The sequence below is a fragment of the Delphinapterus leucas genome, chromosome 11 (genome assembly GCF_059928025.1).
Source record: "Delphinapterus leucas isolate spDelLeu-1000000601 "Yukka" chromosome 11, BTC_Dleu_Yukka2, whole genome shotgun sequence".
In the NCBI taxonomy this organism is placed as follows: domain Eukaryota; kingdom Metazoa; phylum Chordata; class Mammalia; order Artiodactyla; family Monodontidae; genus Delphinapterus; species Delphinapterus leucas.
The window spans coordinates 100,808,855-100,830,790 of NC_143139.1; the positions used below are offsets into that span (position 1 = coordinate 100,808,855).

Sequence of the window (21,936 nt, forward strand, 5' to 3'; positions counted from 1 at the left end):
CTGTCCCCTCACGCCCTCACGCCAGTCTCCCTGGTTCCTCAGGGGCCTCCCCAGCCAGGACTCAGGCGAAAAGAGGGACGTGAGTGAACTTCTTCCATCTCTGCTTCTCCCAGCTATTCAATCAGCGCTCAGGCCCTCTAGTGGCTCCTGAGAAAGGGTCCCCAGCTCCAACAGTACCTCATGGGTCCCCAGCTCCCCGTCCTCACGCAGAATCCGGAAGAACCCCTGAATCGGGAAGGATGCGTTCCTATGGCGTGTCCACGAACCGGCAGGGAGGCAGTGCTCAGGCGGACGGTGTGTCTGGGCACCGCAGGGTCAGAGCCTCCCCGGGTAGCTGGACCATCTGGTCAGCACCTGGACTTGGGAGCCGTCTTGCCGAGGGGACAGGAGAGGGAGGAGTGGGGGTGGGGAAAGTGACGCACTTTCTCCATCCTCGGCGTTAACACAAGAGACCAGTCCCGGGTGGGGAATTTAGAGACACAAGACTGGAGCCTTGTGAATGGTGCGCACGGAGACCGCTCATCACGGCCAGGACAGTAGGCAGAGGTGGAGGCACTGCAGAGGGGCCGAGGACAGAGCTCCTGGGACGTGTGTCCTGGCCTGGCAGTGCCCGGCCTGGGGAAAGGAGCAGCCTTTCCTGGGTGCTCAGCTGACTCTGCGCGGGTCCAAGGCTGTGCTCTCCAGGGGTTTGAGAACGCCAACAAAAAACCCAGAACAGGGATGACAAGGCCCATCCGCGTAAAGGGGCCAAAGCCCCCTATGCTTGGAATAAACTCCGGTAACCCCAGCCCAGGCAAGGTCTGGGACCCAGCGTTGTAGGCAGGGGCGGGGAAAGGATGTGGGCGCCAAGGGCCTGCGGGCCACACAGCCCCAGTCCACAAACTTCACGCTGGCCGGCCCGTCCCCCCCGCGAGGTGCCCAGGCCGCGGGCGCGCCGGGCCGTCTCTGTCGCCATCCAGAGGCGCGGTTCCGGCGCTTCGTCCGCTCGGCCGCCGCCGGCCTCCGCAGCCAGCACCGGGGCCCCGGCGGGGCCCCCGCGGCGCCGGGCACGCGCATCGGGGGCGCCCCTCGCATTGGTGGCCGGCGCGCCGAGCCCGGGCGCGCAGCGACGCCCAGAGCGGCAGGGCCGGCGTCCCCGGGCTCGGCGGGCGCGGGCGCGCGCGGCGCGGGGCGGGCCGGCGCAGGGCGCTGTGGGCCGGAGCCCGGGCGCGGCGGCGGCGGCGGCGGCGGCGGCGGAGGATGGCGCGCGCGGGGCCCGCACGTGGAGGCCGGCGCGGGGGCGCGGGCAGGGCCGGCTGCTGAGACGCGCTGCTGCCCCCCGCGCGGGCGCCGCGGCTTCAATGGCGCCATCGCCCAGGACCAGCAGCCGGCAAGATGCGACCGCCCTGCCCAGCATGTCCTCAACTTTTTGGGCGTTCATGATCCTGGCCAGCCTGCTCATCGCCTACTGCAGTGAGTACCGCGCGGCCCGGGTCCTCGGCCGGCCCTCCGGTCCCGGCCCCGGCGCCCGTTCCCCGTTCCCGGGCCGCGGCTCCGGCGGGGCGCCCCGCGGGCCGCCCGGAGTCCGTGAGGAGTTGCGAGCTCGGGGCGCGCCGTCCCCCGGGTACCCGCCGGTCCTGCGCTGGGCCGGGAGGGCGAGGGGCCGGCACTTCGGAGGCCGGCGCCACCGCTGAGCCTCCCTCCTCCGACTCCGGGGCAGGGCCCGGGCACCAGGCCCCGGGTGGCGCGGCGCGTCCCTGCGCGGCGATGCCCGCGGCTGCCCGGCGTGCCGCCGCCACTCCCGGCCCAGGCCCGCGATCCGAGCCGAGCCGGCGGCTTCCCGGCCGAGCCGAGCCGCGCTCTCCGGAGGCGGCGGCAGGTCCGGGGCGGGCGGGCAGCGCTGCCTGGGCTGTCGGTGGAGCGCCTTGCCCTGAGCTTTCCGCTGGCGACACTCCGGCGGGAGACGCGGCGGCCGAGTCCGGAGCGGGGCGCCTGGGGCAGGAGCGGGGCTCGGGCTAGGTCGCGCGGCTGGAGCTTCTGCCTTCTCGGGAATAAGGCTCGCCGGCGCTTTCCTAAAAAAGATAAGTGAGGGCTGGGGTGCCCGGAGAGGGCTCGCCGCTTCCACCGGCATTTCGCGAGTAGGGTCCGAGGACCCGAGCCGGTGACCCAGTGGGTCTGGCGCGGGGCCACGGGCTCGGGGCTGGGGTGGCGCGGGCTGGCGGGCGCCCGGGGCACAGGCTGGGGGACCGCGAGCAGGGTCGGGGTCTGCCTGGGTGTGTCGGGGGGGCTGCGCCCGGGGCACAGGCTGGGGAATGGGGGAATGGAGGCTGGTGGGACGCTGGGCACAGCCTAGGGACTGCGGTGGGGGTGGATGGTCAATGCTCCGGACACGGGTTCGCGGCTGGTTGGATGGGTGGGGAGTGGTCAGCGTCCCGGGCACAGGCTCCGGGCCGGGATGGTGCGGGCAGGTGGGCTCCCCCGCCGACCGCCTGGCACAGGGTCCGGGTCCCTTCCTATCCCAGCGGGAGGAAAGGACGGGCGCTGAGGAACACCTTTCATGGAGAATTGCCATGGGCGATGGAAAAATATGGATTCTTTACAAAAAAAAAAAAAATTGAGAGAGAGAGAGGGAGAGGGAGAGAGAGAGAGAGGGAGAGGGAGAGAGAGAGAGAGGCCGGCGCGGGGCCTCGCTCCCCGCCACCACCTCGCAGCCCTCGGCCACCTAGCTCCCAGCCCGAGCCTTCGCTCTCTCCAAAATGGGACCGCGGCGGGCCATGGAGACGCGGGGCGCGCGCGGTCGCGGAGTCCTGGGACAGCACAGCCCCCCCCCCCATCCTCCCCGAATGGCGGGGGAAACCCGGTGCTCAGAGCAGGAGTCGTGCTGCTGGTCTCAGCCGGGTTGTGCATTTCGCTGCAGTTGCTGGGGACGCGTGGGGACGCGTGGGGAGGGGTCTCCGAGCGGGAAGGTTCCCCGTGGGGCCGCAAGCCCGACTGCCCAGACTGGCACCGCCATCCCGGCTGCACCCTGCCTGCCCCTCCGAATGCGTTCCTGCGCTGGCTGCCTGGAGGGGGGCTGTTCTGGGGGTTTGAGCGAGGTGTGTGCCCTCTCCCCAGCTCCTCGCGGCCATCTCGGGGCCCTGGGGCAGCGTTCCCAGGGTTCCAGAGAAGAGCCTCAGCCGGCTTCCTTGGCCATGGGGAACAGGTGAAAGGCAGGTAAACTCGGGGCTCACCCAGGAGGTGTCATTTAAATGCACTTCCTGGTGGCAGCATGGGAGGGGGGCTCATCCAGCAGTGTTTGGGAAGGGGATTGTTGTGCCCCGAGTCCCCAGGCTGCGGTCCCTCCCCGGCTCTGGGGACAACATCGTTGGTGCCAAGGCGAGAACCCGGCAACAACAGGCTGGCCGGGGAGGCAGCCCTCCGGGTACAGAGAGGAGCAACTGCTAATTGTTCAGTACATGACACCTCCGCCCTGCCCTGTGGCTTCAACACTTCCCACCCCAGGTGCGCCAGCCAGGGCCTTCCTTTCTCACCTTCTGTGTGCAGTCTCTGCTCACTCCACCCCCCCACCCAGCACCTCCTGAACCTGAAGGGGGACCGGCTATGTCTGTCCTGACACTCAGACCTTTGCCAGACTGCTGCCTGCTCCAGGTGGCGGTCCGGGCCTGCCCGCTGCTCAGACACTTGGTGGAACCCGAGATCCCATTGGACACTCAGGCTGCTTTGCGGAGGCCTCCCTGGCATTCTGGAAACAGCTTTTCCACCAGGACGACGACATTTGGTAAAAAAAAAAAAAAACCCATCTAATCCAGAATGGCCGAAATCATTAATAACCGAAGCTTGGGTTAACCACATTTTTATGGTTGTTTCCACCTCCATGGAATGGAATAGCTGACGATAAGATAACGTTTTTGGACACACCCCATGACACCAGAAAGGCACTTGGAGAAATTAAAACATTTCACTAATATACAAAATAGACATATGCACTTGGAGGAATGAAAACACTAAAATACGAACTAGACATGATAATAATCGATAGCTTGGAACACCAGCCCTAGAGAAAAAAGAACTTCTTTTTTTTAGAATTGATATAAAGCAAATAAAATGCAAGTGGAACAGTTCCTGTGATTTCATTCTCTTTTCCAGTATATCTGGGATGAAGAAGAATAGCTATAGCACCCGTGTCTGTAAATTGTTTTTGTTATCAGTAAGGACTTCTATTACCCAAAATGTTTCTGTGTTTTGGAGCAGATCTATTTGTGTCATTAGTTAGGGAGACTGGTAAGTGTCACACAGGATTGTTATCCTGCCTATTAAATCTGTGCATTTCTCTGCAGCACAAAAGGTGTTCACTTTCTGGCGCTGCTAGAAAAAAACTGGAATCTTTCTTGGCGTCGTTTTCGGTTAGGGGTGTTCTGTTCTTGGCCCCGAGAAAGCCCTCCCTTCCTTGCCGCCTGCTGAGATTCATATTTAAGGAGATGGGCTCCACCCTCTGGCTGGAGAAAGACCTGCAGTCCACCAATTAAGTTAGTTGCTATAGTGACACAGCCTTGTCATTTTTCTCCTATTGGGGAACAATTGACAGGAGAAACAGAAAGAGGAAGGGGGCCCTTGATGGCTTTCTTTAGAGATGCAGACTCCATCTCTGTGTACGTTCCCATTACAGCAGGGATGGACGCTTGGTAAAGACTTATCTTGGGGAGGTGATGAGCTCCGATGAGAAAATTGAAACTCTCCTCTCTGGTCTGGGGAAACCTCTGTCCTCATGGCTTGGAAAGCGCTGAGTTAGATCGTCTTCCCCTTAGCGTATCTGGAGAGGCGAGTTCTGCCTGGACCTGGTTCTTGGGTGGAGTGGGACGGCTCTGGCAAAACCGTAGTGGTTTGCCTGTGTGCTGTGCTCAACCCCGAGACCCCGAAGATGCAGTCTGCTGTGCTGGCTTACAACATACTGGCTGTAATAAACCGTGAGGGAGGTGGAGAGAATGATGAGCTAGTGGCGGCCTTAGGACACTAAGCCGTGACTTGACACCGTGCACGGTGTTTATTTCGAAGTCCGAGAAGGCTGTGCGTTCACGTAGATTGCCCGTCTCCTCTTTGGATGGGCTTGGTGGACAGCTGCTCCTGGCGTGTAAACGGTGGGTGGGAGGAAGGTCTTATATTTGAAAGTACCAGGGAGTAGGGTGCGAGAGGCAATGGGACTCTGTTTTTGACTTGTTTTTTTTTTCAAATAAATCTCATCAAAACTGAATGGCAGCTTTAAGTTAAATCTCATACCGTAGACCTCATGCAATTATGAGAAGAAATTACAAACAACTTCTGAATTGTTTTTTAATCCATTAGAATACTAAAGAAACGTAGGCTTTCTGATGCTGCATTTTCCTTATAAATGCGATTTATTGCATATTTAGGAGAGATTAGAATATGCCACTTTCCTGCTGTTCAAATTTGATTTCTGGGGTTTTCCAAGAGGTGAAATTGGAAATACTGGAAACTGAATGAAGTGATGACATTCAGAAGTTTATTTCTCATCTTTTTTTTTTTTCTCCTACTGTGTTTTTTATTTGATGAATTTCTGGCCGGAGAAGATGTGCTGTGTGTTTCTTTCAACAACATAAGGAGATAGATTGCCTGTTTGTGGGATTTGTATTGGTGGAACTCCACGCCCAAGGATCGGCGAGCTGGGGGAGGTTATGCCCCTGGAAGCCAGACAGACCAATTGGTGCCCCCTCCCCAGCCCCACACCCCTCCCCCCCCAGCCCAGACACCACCAAGAGGGGCCACGCCCTCCAGGACTCCCCTGGCAACTCACTCTTTGCAGCGAGGCCAGAGGATAGCGCCTCCCAAACGGGGGCTGTGTGCCATAACTCAGCTGGCCGGGTCTTTGGTACCAGGCGTCTGGGCTGAATTCCACCCTGGAATTTCTCGCTCAGGACCTGCCACTTGACATCCCCCGGGAGGAGATATGGAGATCAGCTTTTGTGGCATGAAGTATTTTCAGGTGACTTTTATGGGTGTGATTACGGGAATATGTTATGATAATGTGGCACGAGAAATGGGAAGAAAAGCAAAACACTGAAATCCCCATTTCTTTATATAGCTTCTCAGCTGCGCTGATTTACAAGGGCTCATTTTTGCATTAAAATGTGGTGCTCTGGAGTTAATGACCTCTACAGAACGCCACCTGTCACCCAGAGCCCTGGGTGCCCGCTGAGTGTTGGAGAGGAGATGGGTTGACAAGGAGGATGTGGGTCAGGGTTCCTGCGTGAGAGGGGATCAGTCGGATGCTGGTGGCAGAGGGGGCTGCCGCTGGATCTGCTGGACTTCATTTGTTTGGGGGATTGTCACTGGCTGTCCTCTCAGGGGCCGGGGCTGGCACATGGGGTTGAGAGTGCCTGGTGGTGTCCCTTTCTGCAGGCAACCGTGCACGCCATCCGTGAACCCCAGAGCCGAGCTCCGGCTGCCCGGGCTGCCCCGGGGCTCCCACGGCTTCTGCGGAAGCGTCCAGCGATGGCCTGCTCCTCCTTCCACGTCCCCCTCCCCACGGTTTCCGTATCTGGGCCCTGGTGTGGCGCTAACTGAAGCTCCCGGCAGGCAGCACGAGCTGGCTGATGGCTGGGCTTTCCAGAAACGGCCCGGCAGCTGGCGGCAGATCTGGGCAAGCCGCCCCATCTCTCCTTCACCCTGCAGACGTGGTGGAGGGCTCCCGCAGGCTTTGTAACGTTTACTTATTTATTCCAATGGCTGGCAGGAGTCGAGTGTGGAATCACTTTTGTCTCCAACTAGGCCGGCGGGACTCCTCCGGCATCCCCTGGTCCTCGTGGCTCTCGGGAGGCCCAGCTCCAAGTTGGCGTGCCTGCGGCATCCTCGGAAATGGTGGGTCTAGGCCTGGTGGGACAGTGGCTGCTTGGTGAGATGTCCCCTGGGGAAGACCCCACTCATCTTACGATGTTCCCGCCTCTCGGTCCTGTGCCCTGGTGTGTCACCTGCTGTGGAGTCGGCCTCCCCCGTGGAGGGGCTGGCGTCTGTGGGGTCCCACCTGGGGACCTGGCCCTCCCTCTAAGTGTGCTGGAGGCAAGAGCGGTGCAGAGCCGGCCCCTGGCGTCTGTGCCTCAGCTTGTTCGTGTAATGAGGAATTAGGAAGCCTGGGGACACAGAGATGGGCAAGACCGCTTGCGTCCCAGTGTGGGGGGTGCTGGACGGTTAGCACAAAGCAAAGGCAGTAGAGGACGGGGCACCCAGCTGGGCTCGGCACCGTGTTCTGCTGGGGTCCTTGCTCCCTTCTCTCAGGTCACCGCCTGCCCCAAACTCTCGGCCCAGGGTCTGGCCCTGAATCCCCTTCCAGCCCTGGAGCCTCCTCTTGCCCTGCCTGGCCTTCGCCAGGGCCTCTGCATTGCAGGGCAGCCTCCAGCTCTGCCCCTGTGCCCAGCCTCCTGTGAGTCCTTCTCCAGAACACGCCTAGCCATCCTCCAGGTCTGTCTTCCCCACCGTCACCCGAGTCCCTTCTGCATATATCAGCATCGTCCTTGGTGGCCCCTCCGCCTCCAGGCTGGCCGACGGGAGATCCCCACGCGTGGCTTCCCTTAGAATGGAGCCGGCACCAGTCCTCTCCTCCCCGTCTCGCCGCCTCCCCGCTCACGTCACTCAGGGCCTCACTAAAGCCCATCTTTCCTGCCCCGGTGGCCCTATCCATCCCTCTGTGCTGGCTGGCAGAGTTCGGCCCGGGGCCGGCACCCCAGGGCTCCCTTCATGGGAATGTGATGCGTGTGCCCATTCTCTCCTGCATGCCCTGGTATTACTCACTTCGATACCCCACTGTCCGCGGGGTCCCTCGCACGGCAACTCCCCCACAGTTCTGCTGGATGCAGCGAGGGAACCCTGAGCTGGACTGGTCTCCAGAACATGCCCTGACCCCAGTGGTGGAGAACTCCTCTTCCAGGAAGCCCCCCCCTGAATGCACCGCTTCCTTTCCCTCTCCAGCGCTCTGTGTGTTCACCTGGATGCCGGCTGTCACGGCTCTGGGCCTTCGGGCAGTGACTGCCCCATTCTCTGAGAAAACACTCGTTGATCCTGGCGCCCTGGGCAGTGAGCTGTGACCGGGGCGGGGCTGAAGGTCTGGGCCCTAAGGACTTGGGGTGCCCCGAAGGTCTGGGGGCAAGGCCTAAGGGCTAGGGGTGGGGCTGAGGGTCTGGGTGTGGCCAAAGGACTGGGGGCGGGGCCGGAGAGATGTATTCTGAAAATTGAAGTTGTTGGATCCAGAGCATGAAATCTGGTTCTAACACCGTCTGATTGAAAAGGAGAAGAAAGAAAAACGTGTGGAATCTCAATGAAATGTTCACTGTTTTCAAAGGGTCCTTGGTAAGCTTTCACACTGCCAGAGTGGAGAGCTCTCCAGACCCTCCCAGCAGCCTCACCTCCTTTCCTTAGCTTCTACTCCATCCTTATTTTCCTTGAATACTTGCTTTCTCAGGACATCCCTGGGGCTTCTTCCCCGTAGCACTGTGGACGTTTGGACCAGGTTGCTCTCCAGGGTGGACTTTCCTCATGGTGGGGTGTTGGGCAACATCCCTGGCCACCGCCCACTCGGTGCCAGTAGTCTCCATCTCCCCCCCCCCCCGGGGTGATAACCAAGCCCTTGTTGTGTGTCCCCTGGGGGTAGAATCCCCCCCATCCTTGGGACCTCTGATTTAGTTTGTGGGTCCGCAGTCCATAGGCTTGTTCTGGCGTTTCCTGGTTTCGTTGAATCGGGACTGGTCCTGGGGCTCAGTGCCAGCAGCGTGACAACCTCATGACCGCGTCTGTAGCTGAACAGCCAACACGGGGGTGGGAGGACATTCAGCCGGTCGCCTTCTCTGGCAGGTGCATCTCCCCAGTCGTGCCCAGACCGGCTGGGCTGTGGGAAAGGCTGTCTGCTGGGAGGGGACAGTGTCTCCCCACGCTTCTGTCTCCAGAGCTTGGAACCAGCCTTAGGGCTTGAGGTTGGTCTCAGATTCTTCTCCACATCCTGATTTCTCCATATCTCACATATAACTTTATTGCTGATGGTGATAAAGCCATTTAGAGGCAATAAAACATTCCTGATCCAACGGGGACAGGGCAGCCCGCCCACTACCTGTCCGTCATCTACCCACCGGTTTGACGATGCTCACCTTTTCAAGAGGCATGATTTTGGAGATTTCTGTCTAGAGCCCATTGGAACAAATTCATAAACGCCATTCCCTCCAAAAGTTCTGCTGCCCTTGGCGGGACCTTGGCTGCCTGGAAGCTGCCTTTACTCAGTCCTTTTTGGGGGACGCCAGAGCCTGCTGCCTGTATCCCTGATGGGGCTCCGCCAGGCTCTTTCTGTTCCAGCCTGTGCCCGCCAGCCTTGTCACTGGGCCCTGGCTGGGCCCTAGGAGCCCCTGCATGGGGATGGTGCCCGGGGTCAGCCGGCCTGTGCCGGCAGGGGGAGCATGCAGACCCCCTATGCCTCAGGATGTGCCCCTGCCCACCCCCCTCCCCAACAGGCAGCGTGTTCTAGTCCCTGGGCAGCCTGTTGCCGCCTTCCTTCGGGAGCCCTACCCCATCGCCTTCCTCATGCCATCTGTGCCCGTGGGGCGGCAGGGATGTGCTGCTCTGTATGTGGGTACAGCTCGTGAAGATGCACATCCCACTGTGTCAGGCAGCACCCCTGCACACGCACGCACGCACACACGCACACTTGTGCGGGTCTCCCCGCAGCCCCCAGCCCCGGCCTGCATGTTGCTTTTCAGTCTCAGACTCGCGTGTCATGAGCCAAAGCCATTGACGGCCCCGCCAGAGTCCTAGTCCCGGGAGACCCCAGGTGGTGAGCCCAGGGCAGCACGGGGATGGGGTGGTTGGGGACTTGACTATCCCTAGAGCTTTTCCTCACCGGTTCCTTTTTAACCAGAGAAGTGGGTTGCACAGGTGTGGCCTGGCGGCTTCCCTGGAGGATACAGGCCTGGGGACCACACACTGGAGAGCAGGAGCAGACAGCTCAGGGCTCCCCTCCCTGTGCGCTGCTTCCACTTCCCCGGCCCTTCATGCCGTGTCCCTGGTTTTGTGCACTCATGTGTGTACACACGCCACAGACATGCATCCCTTCTGATTTGGGGCCTCCGTCTCTGCACCTGATGGTGATGGCGCTACTGGTCTTTCCAGGCCCCAGACGCCCCGAGGATCAGAACGGAGTGAGTCTCGTACTTTGCAGGGATCCGACCTGCGATCCCAGGACCAGCTCATCCCAGGGTGACAGAGGGCAGCGTACGCTCGCCTGGACTTGGGCTCCTTGGGCTGAAGGACCAGTGAGATTTCGCTGTAGTTCACACAAGGAAGTTGCAATATCGCTGGACAGACACCTCGAGTGCACTTGCAAAGAAGGCGTGGGTCGCTCGGGCCGCCTGGTGCCCAGTGGGCTGGGCCTGATGACCAGGTGTCCCTGAGCACAGGGAGCGTGCGGCCTCGTCCGCGGGGTGGGGGGCCCTCCATGCAGAGCAGGGACTGCGGAAGGTTTGCTGCTGTGCCCGCTTCCGCCGCGGCTGAGCTGGAGAGCAAACCTATCAGGACACTCCCTGACACCGAGCGGGCCTGCAAGGACCTTGCCGACTGAGCAGTGAGTCCCTGGGACCCGGCTGGCAGTGAACTCGGGGGCTGGGTTCTGCCTCCCGTGGTCCCTCCCCAGGCTGACATCCTCCCACATCCCGGAGCCACCTGCCACGGCACCTCAGGGCGCCCACGACAGACAGGGCTGGGGGAGGTCAGCAGGTGGGCCTGGGCCCAGCAGCTCTGCCCAAGGGCAGGCGGTGGGTGTGCCGGTCGCCCTGCGCGGGGTGAGGGTGGAGGACAGCTGGGGACTCACACTTGGGGTCCTGGCAGGGGAACAGCCCGGAAGGGCCAGCCTTGCCTTCCCCGCCCACGGGCTTCCTAAGGCCCCTTCTTTTGGTGGCACATTCCCTCTGACCTCCTCCCCGACGCCTAGGGTGCCCCCGGCTCCAGAGCTGCCAGGACTCGGCCCTACCCCCATTGCCAGCCCCTTGGCCACAGCCTGTCCTTGCACCCACCCTCCGGACGTTCAGAGCGGCCGTGAACTCTCGAGACCACACTGTTGAAACAGAGTCACAGACGTGGACAGCAAACTTGTGGTTACCAAAGGGGTCAGGGGGGAGGGTAAATTGGGAGATTGGGACACTGACATACACACACTGCCATACATAAAACAGGTAACTAATAAGGCCCTGCTGTAGGGCACAGGGAACTCCACTCAGTACTCTGTAATGGCCTGTATGGGAACAGAGTCTGAAACGGAGGGGATAGATGGGTACGCATGACGCGTCCACTTTGCCATGTATACAGCCCTGTACAACAACTCTGCTTCAACAGAGACTAGAAAAGAAAGACCCCGCCCCCCCCCAGCCGCCTCAAGCCCACAGCCCCTGCCTGGTTTGCTCGGCCTCCACCCTGGGGCCGCCCCCCGCCCCCCGCAGGACAGGCTCACGTTCTGCATATGGGGAGCTGCTGGGGAGGAAACGCACGGATTGATCCGAGGGGCGTCCTCGCCCGGGGCCTGCCTCCTGCCCAGCCGTGGGTTCCCCCTGGCCTGTTCGCCTGCGCTCAGACCCTCCGCCCTGGCTGCCAGGTCCAGCAGCCGAGCGTGCTCAGGAGATGCTCTGGCCGCCCGAACACCCCTGCGGTCCAGACTCATCTCTCCAGAGAAGGGGGTGCCTGGGGTGCCCAGGGCGGGGCGGGGCAGACACGGGGCCGGGCAGGGGGAGACAGCCGCCCCTCGGAGGGCTGAACTCTGCTGACCTCGCCGTTCTGACCCCGCGAATCCTCCCAGGGATCCGGGGCTGTGGCTGGAGAGAGGTGGCGGATACACCTCACGGGCGCACGTAAACACTCACCGCATGAAGGAGGCCCTCTCCCTCTGACCCGGGCTCACAAGCCCTGACAGTTCTAGCAGGGCGGCCAGCGGAGCCCGCCGCGCCACTGGGCCCGCACATTGTGAGTGGTGTCCGCAGGTGGGAGGATGTCGTAGGCCTGGATGGGCACAGAGCCGGGGGCCCTGCGAGGGTCTCCTTTCTCCCCCGGGAGGCCCAGGCATGAGCTGAAGGAGGGCTGGGCAGGGTGTGTGTGGCCCCGTTCTCATGGCCCCTCTCTGTGCCCCCGGGTCTGGGGCTGTGGACTCACCGCAGACCCTTGCTGTCGTGGTCACAGTTGTGCTGGGTCCACGGCATGGGCCTCTCCAGGGCAGGACCCCAAGCACAGCACCCCTGCTTTACTGATGGCTCCGGAATGGTTCTCCAAAAGGACAGACAGAATCGAGTCCCTGCAGAGATGGGAGCGGGGCAGCCAGGGCCCTGAACTTTTCAGGACACTCCCTTCCCCAAGCTGTCCCCACCTGCCTTGTCTTGGTGTCTTGAATGTCCAGCAAGAGGGGCTGATCAATACAACCGGGCAGGCTCTCCCGGTGCCCTTGCTGACGGCCTGTGATGGGCTGCTTTCTCCGAAGTTCTGTTCGGAGGGTTTCACCTGATGTTTAGGAAGGTCAGCACCAGCATTGCGAACGTCTCTGAGCTTACCTACTTGTTACTAAAATCCACCGATCATGAGGTGACGGCGGAGTCTTCCTGGCCTGCTTGACCGGACCGTGAACAAGTCGGCTGGAGCCAGGCTAGGCCATGGTCTCCTGCTGTCAGGTACCTGGGTGACATCGGGGGGCAGGGCGTTGCCAGTTTTCTAAGACCTGCCTCGCATCTGATTTTAACTGAGCGTTGAGGAAGGCAGTTTTAAAGCACACCCGTTGCCTGAAGCCTTGTGGTTCGGGGAGGGGCATCCGGACAGTTCTCTGGAGGGCTTTCCTATCAGGACGTCGCACGGTTAAAATGCTAATGCCTCCACGCCACCCTGAATGCAGGGGAGAGGCCTCTCTCTGGCTCTGTTTCTAAATTATTTTTCTCCATAGCAGTTCCATTACCTAATAGCACTTCCCCGGGCATAGCTGAATGCCATTAATGGGTTGATAGGACTCGTTGCTAATCAATTGATGGTAATTTATGGTCCTCGCTGCAGTGGCTGAAGGAGGCCAGCCACGGAGCCATGCTGGGTCTTCCGTGCATTTCCCTGTGTCTCTTTTCGTGTCTCTTTTCTTCCCCGTCTCGGGTTAGGCTCTGTGGCTGTAGGAGTGAACCCTGCAGGGAGGCAGAGGCTGGCCGTCTGGGCTGTGTTTTGGAGGACCTATCACATGCATGTCTGCAAAAGCTGGAGAGGAGAGGCCTCTGCTCCCTCAGCGCGGGAGGGCAGGGGCAGCATCTAGGGGAGACGGTCACCTTGAGATGACCGCGGGGGTGGCGTGTGTTTCCAGAGCTCACTGGGTTCTGGAAACACGCGTCTGAGTTGGGCCAGCTCTGTCGGGAGCCACCGCGTTGTGACCCCCGGAGACCTTTGCTCTGGCGTCCTGGTCGGCCCAAACAACATGCATTCCACACATTAAAAATGGTCAGGACCCAGACCCGGGAGCAGGTGTGTGTTAATGAACGTGGGGAGGTTTCTGAACCCCACCACAGTGAGACGTGAGCTCTCAAGCTGAGAAAACAGCAAAACTTCTCACCGTCAGCATCTGGGACATTGGACGTGGGCACCAAGGACTTCTGAAACCTTCTGGCAGGCTTAGGCCTTGTGAGACACAGGCCACTGTCACGTGGCAACCCACGTGCTTCTTTACAAGAACTTTGATTTAGTCAAAATCAGTGTTCCGTGGTCAACAGAAATGCATTTTCTGAGTGTGGTCAGAGTTCAGTGTGTTTTAGCTCCGTCTTCATCTTAAGGTTCCAGCATGAAAAAGGAACAGATTTTAAAGACAGGAGCAGCAGAAGCCCACGCGGTACAGCCGGGTGGCCGATGGCCACCTCCAGCTCCGAAGCCCAGTGCGTATGGGGAGGGTGCAGACGGCTTCATTGGACGCTGTCGTCATGGAGATCTTGCAAGATGCTCCAGTCACCCCCACTGTCTCAGGTGGTCAGGAGGTTTCTGTCTGTTAGACCCTGGGAAGTGGGCAGGATACCCAGAGGCCTCTGTCCACTCAGCATGTCAGCCGCACCCACTGTGACCTGGAGGATGTGGGGCGGTGAGCCTGCTGGAGGGGCCAGGACCCTTGGGGCCTGGGACCTTCCTCCCAGTGTCACGCCAGACCTGGGTTTGCCCCCTCCAACCTGATACCCGGTTTGCTCAAGCTCTATTCTTGGGGCCAGCAGTGGGGTGGGACGCTTCTGAGAAACAGGGGAGCCGATTTCGTGCCATGGAGCAGATGTGACACGTACTGGAGTGTCCCTAGTGGGAGTCTGCGGGGCCTGGAAAGTTCCCTGGGGCGGGCCAGGCCACCTGTGACTACGGACACTCCACACAGCCTTGCCCACAGCCGGAGCCAGGTGGGACGCCGCTCTGGCTTTGGGTGCCCAGAGCCTTTGCCAGCCGGGTTCCCATCAGGGCGGCCGAAGCCTTAGCACGTCCTCTCGTGGGACTCAGGTGGACGCCGTGTGGGAGGGTCAGGAGCCGGCCCAGGCCCTGCCAGGCTTCGTGGCCTTGGACTCAGGGCCCTCCAGGCCAGCGTTTGCTGAGCGTGGCCACATGTGGGAGGGCCCAGGCCTTGTTCCTGTGACCTGTGCACGCCTGGAAGTTGAGGACGTCTCCATTCACAGGAGCTCCCCCAGAAGTGGGGGGCTGTGGGCCTGCCAGCTCCACGCCGTGTGGCCCTGCGTTCAGCCAGGGATGGGAGCCCCTCTGGGGCAGGACCTGGGCGTCCCATTGTCAGCTTGGTCCCGTCGGCTGGGTCAGGGCCTGCGAAGAGCAGGTGCCGCGGATGAGTTAACCCAGGATTACTGCTGCTGTCGCCATTTACACGTGTGTGTGAAAAAGGCTCTGATGCTGATTTGGCTGACAGGGTGGGGTGGATATGGGGTGACCTGCCCGTTTGACCCTGACTTGGAAGACTACCTCTGGCAAGTGTTTTTACCTGGGTGGCGGAAGGGCCTTTAGCAACTTTCGAATCCACTAAAGTTCCAAAAGGAGACAGGTCGTCCAGGCCACGGGATCCTTGTGGCCAGCGCCCTGTTTTCCTGCCCAACTATAACCCAGACGAAGGCCTTGTTTGCCCCAGGAGTCTCCCCTCTGGCGCGCCTCTCGCTCCTGTCCCACCACGAGTCCCCACGTCGTTCTGGAATCCTGCCTTCAGGGTCCCGATTGAAGCCCCCATATGCCCCAGCCCTGGCAGACTCCCCCTCTCGGGGCTTCGGTGACCACGGCTGGATCCGCTGCCCAGAGAGACATGTGCTGTTACCCCAGGGCTTGTCCATGCAGTGGTGCTTCCCTGTCCACGCGGGCCATCCTTGGAGAGGTGGGCGCTGGCCCTGCTATGTCACTCAGCTGCAGTCCTGGTGGATGGGCATCCTGCCAGGCGCCCAGCAAACCGTGTCCACTTGCTCCTAGATCTTCACGGCAACCCTCCCAGCTCAATGTTTGTTTTCTTTTCGTTGTAGAGGGAAGTGAGGCTCAGGGAAGGCAGGGGACGCGCGCAGGGTTCCTGGTGGGAGAGGTGGAAACAAAGCCGGGTTGTCTTCTGGGGCCCCAGCCTGGTCCTGAGGGGTTTGGGAGGCTTGGAGAGGAGACCCGTGATGGGACTTGCAGCCAGCCTTGGGGGCAGCAGGGGACGGTCCAGACACCACGCCAAGAGGGGCAGGTGGGTCTTGGACTTCAGGGTCTGGACAAGTTGTGGGAGCCTACTGATGTATCCGCTGTTTCCAAGTTAAGTTGCAATCGCGACTTTAAAAAGAGAGGGGAGAGAAAGAGGGGACGGGGGAGGGAAGGAGGAGGGGAGAGGGAAGGAGGTGGGGAAGGGAAGGAGGGGACAGGGGAGAGAAGGAGGTACAGTCACGGGGTGGGGCTCCCGAATGGAATCTCAGAGGCCACTGCAGGGGTCCCTTCAGCTGGCAGGGTGCGGCCAGGGGTCTGCACTGGGGAGACTTTGGGTGCTTGGGTGCCTTCCATACCCCACCCCACCCAAGCCTCCTTGTGAGCTGTCTGGGCAGGGCAGTCATGGACACTGTCCCCCACTGTGGGCGTGTCTGCCTGCAGGTGGGACACACATTATTTGCCTTTGGGATTGAACCAGTTGCATCCGGAATGCTCCCGTGCTCAGGAACCCACACAAAAGCCTGTAGCCCTCCCAGAGAGGACATTTCTTTTTTTTTTTTTAAGTTTTGTTTCAGTGACTTATTCTTTTTTCTAATCTTGTTTTTTTTGACTGCATTGGGTCTTCATTGCTGCATGCCGGCTTTCTCCAGTTGCAGCGAACGAGCGGGGGGTACTCTTCGTTGTGGTGCACGGGCTTCTCATTGCGGTGGCTTTTCTTGCTGCGGAGCACAGGCTCTAGGCCCGCGGGCTTCAGCAGTTGTGGTTTGTGGGCTCTAGAGTGCAGGCTCAGTAGTTGTGGTGTACGGGCTTAGTTGCTCCGCGGCATGTGGGATCTTCCCGGACCAGGGCTCGAACCCATGTCCCCTTCATTGGCAGGTGGATTCTTAACTGCTGTGCCACCAGGGGAGTCCCCGAGAGGACATTTCTTGAACCACTGCTGGGTGCCAGTCAGGTGCCAGGCACTTCTCGTACTTTGTGGCATTGAGTCTTCTCAGCAGGAGACGGGATATATGATTCCCTTTTTATAGAAGAAGAAACTGAGGGTCTCAGAGGCCCACAGTGCCTCCCTGTCTACCCCAAGTGTGATGAGCTGCAATTTGAACATGGCTGCTGGCCTCTTCAGCTCTGGATCTTGCCGTTAGCCTTGTGAAACACCTACTGCCCCATGGCGGTGTGGAATCGCGTGGTCCCCATCTGGCTGACCAGGGCTGTGACACGCAGAGCACTGCCTGCAGGCTATGGTGATGTCTGTCTGGGGACTGAGGAAGAATGTTTAACCAAAGGCATGCAGACAGCCTTGGCAGTTGGCGCTATGTCTACAGAAACGTCATTCTAAGTACACCCTGTGCAGACCATTGCCACTGCCCGTGGGTCAGGGTCTGTGAGACCACTGTCAGATTCAGAACAGCTGTGACAGTCTCGGGGATGGTTTGTTAGACTGAAAGGAGATTAAATTGGCAAAAGGGAAAGGTTCACGGAGGCACAGTCTCCAGGAGACGCCAGGCATGAGCTCCAGGCCCCAGGGGGTGGCACAGTTCCCCAGTGTGGACGTGTGACAGCCTGTGGAGTGTCAGCGAGCAGGGGCACGCCCCCGAGCCCTGGGGCCCAAGGTGGCTATTGGGGGTCCCTTGGTGGGTAGGCTCCAGTCCCCTAGACCCAAACCAGGAAGAAATAGAAAATATGAACTGACCAATTGCCAGTAATAAAGTTGAATCAGTAATTTTAAAATTTGCAACAAACAAAAGTCTAGGACCAGACGGCTCCACAGGTAAATTCTACAAAACATTTAGAGAAGAGTTAACACCTATCCTTCTGAAGCGAGTCCAAAAATCTTCAGAGGAAGGAACACTTTCCGAACTCATTCTGTGAGGCCAGCGTCACCCTGATACCAAAACCAGACAAAGATATCACACAAAAAAGAGAAAATTACAGGTCAACATGATGAACATATTTGCAAAAATCCTCAACAAAATACTAGCAAACCGACTCCAGCAATACAATAAAAGGATCATACACGACTGTCAAGTGGGATTTATTCCAGGGGTGCAAACATTTTTCAGTATCTGCAAATCGATCAGTGTGATGCACCACCTCAACAAGTTGAATAAATAAAAACCATATGGTCATCTCAATAGACGCAGAAAACGCTTTTGATAAAATTCAACACCCATTTATGATAAAAACCCTCCAGAAAGCAGGCTTAGAGGGAACTTACCTCAACATAATAAAGGCCATAAGTGACAAACCCACAGCCAACATCATACTCAATGGTGAAAAGCTGAAAGCATTTCCTCTAAGATCAGGCATAAGACAAGGATGCCCACACTCACCACTTTTATTCAACATAGTTTTGGAGGTCCTAGCCACAGCAATCAGAGAAGAAAAAGAAAAAAAAGGAATCCAAATTGGAAAAGAAGTTAAACTGTCACTGTTTGCAGATGACACAATACTATACATAGAAAATCCTAAAGATGCTACCAGAAAATGACTAGAGCTCATCAATGAATTTGGTAAAGTTGCAGGTTACAAAATTAATATACAGAAATCTGTTGCATTTCTATACATTAACAATGAAGTATCAGAAAAAGAAATTAAGGAAGCAGTCCCATTTACCATTGAACCAAAAAGAATAAAATACCTAGGAATAAACCTACCTAAGGAGGCAAGAGACCTGTGCTTAGGAAACTATAAGATGCTGATGAAAGAAATTGAAGATGACACAAACAGATGGAAAGGTATACCGTGTTCTTGGATTGGAAGAATTAATATTGTTAAGATGACCATACTACTCAAGGCAGCCTGCAGATTCAATGCAATCCCTATCAAAATGCCAATGGATGTTTTCACAGAACTAGAACAAATAATTTTAAAATTTGCATGGAAACATAAAAGACCCAGAATAGCCAAAACAATCTTGAGAAAAAAGAACAAAGCTGGAGGAATCACCCTCCCTGACTTCAGACTATAGTACAAAGCTACAGTCATCAAAACAACATGGTACGGGCACAAAAACAGACACATAGATCGGTGGAACAGGAGAGAGAGCCCAGAAATAAACCCACACACTTATGGTCAGTTTGCGACAAAGGAGGCAAGAATATACAATGGGGAAAAGACAGTCTCTTCAGTGAGCGGTGCTGAGAACACTGGACAGCTACAGGGACGGAAAATGAAACTAGAACATTCTCTACATCACATACAAATGTAAACTCAAAAGGGACCGAACACCTAAAGGTAAGACGGGATACTGTAAAACTCCTAGGGGAAAACATAGGCAGAGCTCTGTGACATAAATCACAGCACGATCTCTTTGGCTCCGTCTCCTAAAGTAAAAGAAATAAAAGCAAAAATAAACAAATGGGACCTGATTAAACCTAAAAGCTTTTGTACAGCAAAGGAAACCACGGACAAAATGAGAAGGCAACCCCCCTGAACGGGAGAAAATATTTGCAAGCGATATGATCAATAAGGGATTAATATCCAATATATATAAACAGCCCCTACAACTCAACATCAAGAAAACCTGATTGAAAAATGGACCCTACAACTGTATAGACATTTTTCCAAAGAGGAAATGCAGACAGTCAACAGGCAAATGAAAAGATACTCGACATCGCTAATCACCAGGGGAACTCAAATCAACACCAAAATGAGAAATCACCTCACACCTGTCAGAACGGCTAACATCAAAAAGAACACAAATAACAATTGTTGGCGAGGATGTGAAGCAAAGGGAACCCTGGTACACTGTTGGTGTATGTAAATTTGTGCAGCCACTGTGGAAAACGGTGTGGAGGTTTCTCAAAAAACTAAAAATAGACCAGTAATCCCACTCCTGGGTATATATCTGAAAAAAAAAAACAAAAAACCACTAATTCAAAAAGATACATGTACCCTAATGTTCATAGGAGCATTATTTACAATTGCCAAGGTATGGAAGCATCTTAAGTGTCCATCAGTAGACCAAGGGATAAAGAAGATGTGGTATATTTATACGTAATGGAATATTACTCAGCCATATAAGTGAATGAAATATTGCCATTTGCAGCAACATGGATGGACTTGGAGGGTACTATGTTAAGTGAAATAAGTCAGACAGAGAAAGACAAATACTGTATGATATCACTTTTATGTGGAATCTAAAAAAAAAACAACATACAGAGAATACAAAGAACAAACTAATGGTTACCAATGGGGAGAGGGAAGGGGGAGGGGCACTACAGGGCTGGGAGAGGTGGGAGGTACAAACTATTGGGCATAAGATAAGCTCAAGGACGTATTGTACAACACGGGGAATAGAGCCAATGTTTTGTAATAAGTGTAAATGGAATGTAACCCTTAAAATTCTATAAACAAAGAAGAAAATCCCCAGTCCTGAGGGACCATCCTCCCCTGACCTGGGTGGAGGGGGTGTTGCCGTGTGCGCCCTGGCCAGCACGGGCACTGCTGTCATCTGGTGTGGGGTGACACGTTGCACTTTTAGGGGTGGCCAGGACCCTGAAATGCACAGCGCAGGGCTGGTCTGGGAGCCAGAGGTGCAGAGTCTCGGGAGCTGGGGGCAGCTGGGGCGCCCCCCTAGGGCGTGAGCTGGTCAGCAGGTAGCCTCGGGACTTGTGTTGTGCTTGGTACTCCACGGGGCCCCATCACCCCTCTGGGTGCTTTAGTTTTGCGCCTGTGGATGGCCTGGCCTCTTTGGCTCCTGCTTGGGCCAACCTGGCTGGGGGGTGGCTCAGGCTTCCAGGAGGTGGGAGCGTTCTCCTCGCTGGTGCCTTCCAGGGTCCAGCCCTCCTGGGTTCCTTTAGCCCCCAGAGGCCCGCCCACCTTGGGAGGCAGTTGACAAAGCCCTGAGCGCCTTCCTTTTGGAAAATGCCCTTCATTCAGCAGCATCTGGGTCTGCAGAGAAGCCGTTTCATCGTGAGTTTTGATTTTACAAAACACACTTGCAGAGATCGAGTCAAACGCAGCGCTTGCCTCCCAGGCTCTGCCCTTCCAGCCCCTTTGCTGGACCAGCCGGACCCATGAAGCTCTGAAGGGCCATTCCCTGAGGCTGGCTCGTGCAGGCCTGTGTGTGGGTGTCGTGGACTCCTCACGTGGCCGGTGGGGACGGCCGCTCCCCGTGCACGCATCCAGGGGCTGATCTGCTGGGTCGGGGGGAAGGGGAAGCCTGCTTCTGTGTGCCTCCTCCCCCAGGGCTCTGTGGGGTCTCCCCAAGCTGGGTGGGCTCCCCTCCTTGCATGCTACTCAGGGCAGGGAGAGGGGCGTCTGCTGGGCGTCCCCAGGCTGCAGCTGGTCATGGGTGTGATGGGTCCCTGGGGCACAGCGTGGCGTGCAGGCAGCGAGCAGCCAGCCCAGGGATGCTGGCCACGGCGCAGGTGGGATGCGGGGAGGGTGGCTGGGGCCCACGTTGCACACGCGGCTGCATCTGTTGGCCCAGGAGGCAAGGTGACCAGAGCCCCCTGCCCTCAACTCCCTCTCACTGTCACGGCCTCACTCCAGTCAGGAAATAGCCCCCTTCTGCTCTGCCCCGGAGACAGATGGTAATTTTAAAGACTTTAAGCAAAAACTAAAGGAAAATAACAAAGTCCGAAATCAGGACGATACAACACCTAGACGGTTTGTAGGGTGTGCGTGTGTGTGCGTGCGTGTGTACGCGCACAAGTGTACGTTCGAACATAACTCCTCTCAATGTGCTTCTCTTCCCTCGTCGTGGGTCATCAGGGCTCAGCCTCCATTACGGACACGAGGACCAGAGGCTTCCCGAGGCCAGACGTCAGCCTGGGCCCTCAGAGCAGAGCTTGGCCGAGAGAGGCCGAGGCCCTGGCCGGGCCTGACTCTGGAGCCAAGTCCACGCTGTCGCTGTGCCGGGGCGCCTGGCTTTGGCCCGTCTCTGCAACCTCTGGCGCTGCCTCTCCCCCGGGGGCCACGTGTGTCCTATGCATGGCGCCCTTTAGTCTTGTTGTGGACTCGCTGTGCAGACAGTTTCGTCTGTCTACTGGCTTCCTCCCCAGGGATGCTATAGGGAGCGGTCAGGTAGGGATGCTCGGTCCAGGCGGCCTTGGTGTGGGCAAGGGCTCATGGCTGCCGGGTGGCATGGGACAGAGGGAAGACCCAGCCCTCCTTCCCTTCCCTTCACTTTTGTGAGGCTCAGGTCTCCTGTGAGAACCTGCTCCATCTTGGACGCTCCTTGTTGGCCCGTGGTTACAGCCAGCCTCAGGGTCTTCCCTGCGTCCCGGGAGTGGAATCCGGTGCGGACCACCAAGTCGCTGCCTGTCTGTG

At 57.9% G+C, this 21,936-nt stretch overlaps 1 protein-coding gene across 3 annotated transcripts in view; it reads left to right on the top strand.

The window, feature by feature from the left end:
- The first annotated feature begins 1,241 nt into the window (after positions 1-1,241).
- TAFA5 (TAFA chemokine like family member 5) overlaps positions 1,242-21,936 on the top strand; it is a 195,161-nt gene continuing 174,466 nt past the window's right edge. For all 3 annotated transcript variants that reach the window (XM_022596973.2, XM_089921479.1, XM_022596975.2), the window contains exon 1: positions 1,242-1,452. In XM_022596973.2, coding sequence (XP_022452681.1) covers positions 1,341-1,452 — 112 coding nt within the window. In that variant the 5' untranslated portion in view covers positions 1,242-1,340. The remainder of the gene's footprint in view (positions 1,453-21,936) is intronic.